The sequence below is a fragment of the Equus quagga genome, chromosome 1, assembly GCF_021613505.1.
Source record: "Equus quagga isolate Etosha38 chromosome 1, UCLA_HA_Equagga_1.0, whole genome shotgun sequence".
NCBI classification, from domain to species: Eukaryota; Metazoa; Chordata; class Mammalia; order Perissodactyla; family Equidae; genus Equus; species Equus quagga.
Genome location: NC_060267.1, coordinates 2,286,088 through 2,292,087, shown reverse-complemented (window position 1 = coordinate 2,292,087; position 6,000 = coordinate 2,286,088). Strand labels below are relative to the sequence as shown.

Genomic DNA, 6,000 nt, shown 5'->3' with positions numbered 1-6,000 from the left:
CGAGGGCCGAGGAGGGAGCCGGGGCCGCGCAGCACCCTGCCCGGCCCTCCGGCGTCCGCGAAAACGAGCACGTGGGGCGGGTCCCCGCGAGGGCCGCGCCGCAGACGCTGGGCTGAACTCGCGGGAACACGAGACTCAGAGGCAAAGTCGGGGGGCTCTCCAGCGAGCAGCGCGGGGGGCGGCCGGCGAGCGCGCCCTGCCCGCGGGCCACGTCAGAGGAGGGCGCCCCGGGACGCCGGGCACGGGAGCGCGTGGCTGCGGCGCCCTGCGGGTGTGAACGCCCGGGTGTGGACCGCACCGCGCCAGGCGGGGGGCGCCTCGTCCTTGACTGGGGACCCGCTTCTGAAGCACTTCGGGTGAAGGGCCGAAGTGTCTCGAGCCGTGTCACAGGGCGCAGGCAGGACAGAGACGGGAGCCGCTGCGGGGCAAGGTGGGCAAGTGCGGTTCCAGGTGAGCGGCGTCCGGACGCCCGCCGCGCTATTTCGACCGCCTTTCGGCGGGCTCGAGACCTTTCAAACTAAAAGGTCGGGGGAGCGGGGAAAGGTCATGTTCTGCCCTGCTGTGTGAGGCTGGGGTGGAGGGAGGGGGTGACGGGGGTGGTGAGACGAGGTGAGAACGACGGAGGTGAAGGGGAGAGGGAGGCGCGGAGCGGGGGAGGGAGTGAGGGAAGGCGGTGAGGTGGAGAGGGCGGTGAGGGAGGAGCTGAGGGAGGGCGGTGAGGGGGGAAAGGGGAGGGCCGCCCCGCCTCCGCCCGCTCCCGAAGCCTCCGCGGCGCCGGGCCGGCCTCGAGCAGCCCCAACTTCAGCAGCCGCAGAGACTGTCAGGCGCCAGGGCGCTCGACGCAGCCGGACGCGCCCTACGGGCGCCGCCCGGAGTTCGCTCCAGCCCGTCCTGAGGCGGCCCGAGGAGCACGGGGAGACGTCCGTGGCGGCGTGGCGTCCGCGTGCGGCCTGCGAGCGTGACCCCGGCCCCGTCCAACCGCCGCTCCCTGACGCGGACTCGACGCTGCGCCGTCCCCGGCCCCAGAGCCCTTCCTTCCGGGCATCCTTAGCTAAAGGGGAGCCCTTTCTCCTTCAGCGGAAGGCCACCGGGGCAGGGCACGCGGCCATCACGGAAACCGCGCCACAGACGCGGCGCCAACCAGTGAGCGCCCCCCGCTGCGGGCCCGCCCCTCACAGGGAGCCCCCGGAAGTGACTGCGCGTCCTCCGAGACGGCCGGCCGGCGTCGTTTCCCATAGGACACCCCGGCCCCAGGGCCACGCCCACACATGCCAGTCAGGCAGCGGCGGCGGTGCGTCAGGACGTCATCGGCCCAGCGCGGCGCCAGCACGCGCCCGCACACCTTCGCGCCTGGGCGGGCCGGACCTGCGGCTGCGGGCGAAAGAACACGCGCATGCGCTCGATGGAAAAGTTGTCTCCTCCTCCCTCATCCCCCGCCTTTTCTCTACGGCGGCTCAGCTAGGACATGCTTCCGGGTCGAAGGGTTTACTTCCGGAGAGCGGGAAGGCTGAAACGCGGTGGCTAAGCTGGGACCTCGCCTGCGAGGTTCTCGGTGGGCCAGGCTGTGGTCATGGACAGGTCAGTTCTGGTGGTGGCGGCTTAGCTCGGAGGCTTGTCGCTCCTGCTCGTCGGTGGGGCGAAATAGCTGATCGCCGGCCGCAGGGGAAGCCGGCGTCGGCCGGGTGCTGCCCTGGGCTCCTCCCAGCCTGGGACATTGCAGCTTGGGTTGGGGAGGGACGCGGGTGGCGACGAGGCCCGTGTCCCACTGCGGCTCCGCCGTATCCTCCTCCTCGCAGGGCTTCCCGCTTCCGGTGGGCGCGGTGTGGGGGTGGCCCGGCCCTGGAGATGCTGAGTGCCTGGCGAGGTCACGGCCGGTCAGCGACTACTGGGGACCTCGGCCCAGACTTGCTGAGCGCAGGTCCCGGCTGAGTCGAGTTGTCTGTGGCCCCGGCCCTGCGCTGGCTGCCGGCGACGGACATGAGTTACTCGAGTTCTTAACGTGGTGGAGGAGACCACCGCGCAGTGCCAAGCGAGAACGTTTCCTGCTGCTCCGGGGGGAAAGGCAGGAGGGGCGGCTCGGTCTCCCCGTCCCGGGAGGTACCGGGAAGGCCTCCCAGAGGAGCTGACTTCCTAGCTGGTCTTCGAATGATAATAATGGCCGACTCGAGTGCCTTAAACGCTTTAAACATGTAATGAGCTGATTTAGTCTTCGTAACGGCCCTCTGAGCCTAGGTACTGTGATCCTTTTCTCATAGGGTAACACTGGGGCTGACAGAGGTTAAGGAACTTGGGCAAAGTTAGGAAGCTGACAGACAGAAGAACCGCGTTGCCGCCTGCCTCTGTGCTTGCAGACTGCAGGCGCTGTTGAGGAGTGGGCCAAGGGGGCGGGGGTTGGCCTCCGTGAAAGGGACGACGTGTATGGAGGGGTAAGGCCCTGAACCTGCGTGCTTTGTGTCGCTGAATGGCCACGTGCAGGGTATGTTTATATGAGGGTGATGTTCTTGGCTGAGTATATGGCTGAACTGAAAAGCTGGGGTCAGATCTAAAAACCGTGGACTTGATTCTGCAGGCCAGAGATGGCCAGCTGAAGGTTTTAAATGGAGGAAAAGCATATCGGATTCTTGTCTGAAAATACAGGTCTCTTGGGCTGGTTGTGGCCTAGTGGTTGAGTTCAGCGTGCTTTGCTTGGACAGCCCGAGTCCAGCTCCTGGGGGTGGACCTACACCACTCTCAAGCCCTGCTGTGGTGCAACCCACATACAAAATAGAGGAAGGTTGGCACAGATGTTAGCTCAGGGCGAATCTTCCTTAGCAAACAAACAAGAAACAGGCCTCTTAATTCACACGTTTTGTTTTCTAGACCTTGGGCTGAGAATGATGGGAGATCTGAAGCATCATGACTACAGTAGTGCTGAGACAAGAGGACCCCTTAGTGTACTCTGGGGAGACGTAACTTGAAGGATCATTTCTCTCCAGTTTATTAGAATTCTCTTTTACTTAGCCTCCCATCTCACCAGGTCAAACAACAGATTTTTTCATGGTACCCATGGTTTGAAGTTTTTTGGAGACTAGTGGAGATCCCTTTAAGAGAGAGTTCTTGTAATTTTAGGGAACTCCTCAATCCAGCAGAGGAAAGATTGACCTTCATGAGGCAATTATCTAAAACAGTGTTATAGTGTAGATTCCAAGTGTGGAATTAATTCCATAGGATAAAATAACATAGCGAGTGCTAGAAAGTCAAGTCTTTGTGCAGGTAAAATTTGAGCGGGACTTTGAGGGATAAGCAGGATTTGGAGCCAGAAGGGCATTATCAACAAAAAGATCACAGGCTTGGCTGCTGGGATGATCTACACCTTGACTGACTCAGGGTTCTTTGCTCCAGTCATGATGATAAAGTTATTTGCAAATGCTACATTCTTATTTCATTCACATGAGCTTGCTTATGCTATCTTAGGAGTGGCTTTGGAGAGATGTCATCCCCTGTGATCCGAGAGGCAGAGGTGACACGGACTGCACGGAAACAGAGTGCTCAAAAGAGAGTTTTAAGTATCCTTTGCATTTTAAGCATCATTGTAAAAAAACTGCAACATGTTTGGAATCAGGATTATAGATTTTCTTTTTATGAGAGGTATTAAATACTAGCTATAATAATAAAATGCTATGGAAATTAGTTTTTTTAACTCTCCAGATGTGTTAGTTGGTAAATATAACGCTGGAATTCAGTGAGATTAAGATTTATGTTTCCCTGAAAATAAGGATGTTTCATTTTACTGCTAACTATCATATTGTGGTTAGTTTCTTCTGAGATTAGATAGCCTTTTTTTATTTGAAATCTGGCTAAGAACTCTTAGTTCACTGTGTAGTAATCTTACGACTGATAGCTGAGAATTTAAATTGTAGAGGGAATTATTTATTCTTTGTGTAGAGAAAACGGTAGCCATAAAATACCTTGTTCTTGAAAAATGTATTCACATATTTTGTGTCATGTAAATATGGTTAGTCTAATTTGAATGATGTCTTTTCTCCAAGGAAAACTTTTCTTAACTCTTCCTCCAGTTCGAGCATCCCAAGATGAAGTTTTTGCCAATACTACACCAAGAAACCAGGTGATCCCTCGAACTCCCAGCTCATTTCGACCACCCTGTAAGATTTTTTGGTTTTAAAGCATTTAATAAGAATAATAATAGCAGCTAGTAGTTACAATACACGTAATATAATATTTAGTTGTGATGTCAATGATTAGGAACAAATAATATTAATTGCAGTTAGTATTTATTGAACTCTTACCATGTGTAGCATCATACTTATATAAATATACAATAACTGTGACAAAGGTATTATCTCTATTTTGCCAAAACCGAAAGTTTGACTTAGAGAAGTTAATTAATGCAGATAACGTAGCTAAGTAAGTATGTAAGTAACAGAACCAACGTTCAAACAGTGATCCGCTTACTCCAAAGTCCATGCTGTCCACACTACACTGCCTCCTTGGTGTGCCTTATAAAATTAGAATGTGAAGAATCCACTGACTCATTAATGTCCCTTTTTTTTTTTTAATGCTCAGTTATATTCTTTTTTTTTTTTTTAAGATTTTAGTTTTCCTTTTTCTCCCCAAAGCCCCCCAGTACATAGTTGTGTATTTTTAGTTGTGGGTCCTTCTAGTTGTGGCATGTGGGATGCTGCCTCAGCATGGCCTGATGAATGGTGCCACGTTCGCGCCCAGGATTCGAACTGGTGAAACCCTGGGCCGCCGAAGTGGAGTGCACGAACTTAACTACTCAGCCACGGGGCTGGCCCCTGCTCAGTTATATTCTAACAAAAGCATCTCTATTTGCAGTAAAATTTTTCCTGGTGGGCTCAGTAGTACCAAAAGCTCAGATTTAGAAAAATAAGTTAAATCTTCATATCATGGAAATGTTAACAATAAAGTATTTGTTTGGTTAGACTCTAAATAATTGAAAACTGAAAATTACTTGTTCATTGTTGTTTGTTTGCTTGCTTTGTTTTCATGATGAGTGCTTGTGCTGTTCAGGATTCTCTTTATTAACCTCTTGTTTGTAGTTACGCCACCAAACCGGAGCTTGCTGAGGCAGCCAGATGTGTCGTGCATTCTTGGAACTGGAGGGAGGTCTCCCCGGCTTACACAGTCTTCAGGGTTCTTGGGAAATCTGTCTGTGGTACGTAGAAAAATGGGGCTGAAGTTTTCTCCCTTTTTATAAAAGTATGATATTTAGCTTAAAAGCCTTTAATGAGACTTGAAGTCATATTCATCATAAAACTAACTAGTTTATGTGGCTTGAAATAACTTCTCGGTCAGACTTTCAGAAAACAGAAACCCCTAAGCATCTCATGTCACAGGAGGAAGCTGTGACACAAGCAAGATTTAGCTGCAGATAAAGTGTGTTAACTTGACAGTTTGCTGATCAAATAAATTCTGATTGGTTGCTGATGGCTATAACAGCTGAGCCCTATTTTGAAGCATAAAATAGTTGGAAGCCAAGAGTAATCAATGAACAATATCATAAGGAAGAGAGACAAACGTGTTAAAGGAAAGAAAAGAGAAAATGTGGGGGAATTAGGTGAGACATTCTTTAGGAATCAAGATGGTACTGTATTTAAAATAGCGGAAGAAAGGCCATATAAACTGTGATGCAGAATGACTCGACCCCGCTGTTTAAAATACCCTGTAGGAAAAGAAAGGATTGACGCTAACTGAGAAGAAGGAAACAGCAGAGTTTTGTTGGAGTGGTAGAGTGGTATAGCACCTTTAGTTCCCAAAACAGTAAAAACGATTCTTCTGTATTTGGCTCCATGCTTATTAAAAAGGCACAGAGATTTTTACATGCACTTGAAGTTGTCTAAGTTAGATGTTTTCTGGAGAATGGAGAGGTTAAACCTCTCTTTGTCTTAGAAGGTTAAATAGATCTTGAAAATATTTATTACAGTTGTGAATTTTTAGTGTTATTATCCAACAATGATTAGTCATTGAACACTTTTACTC

General features: G+C 51.1%; 1 protein-coding gene across 1 annotated transcript in view; it reads left to right on the top strand.

Annotated features, from left to right (window-relative positions):
- Positions 1–712: 712 nt before the first annotated feature.
- Positions 713–6,000, top strand: part of NUP107 (nucleoporin 107) — a 43,150-nt gene continuing 37,862 nt past the window's right edge. The window contains exons 1-4 of the mRNA XM_046678399.1: positions 713–1,578; positions 3,454–3,545; positions 4,056–4,142; positions 5,061–5,176. Coding sequence (XP_046534355.1) covers positions 1,571–1,578; positions 3,454–3,545; positions 4,056–4,142; positions 5,061–5,176 — 303 coding nt within the window. The 5' untranslated portion in view covers positions 713–1,570. The remainder of the gene's footprint in view (positions 1,579–3,453; positions 3,546–4,055; positions 4,143–5,060; positions 5,177–6,000) is intronic.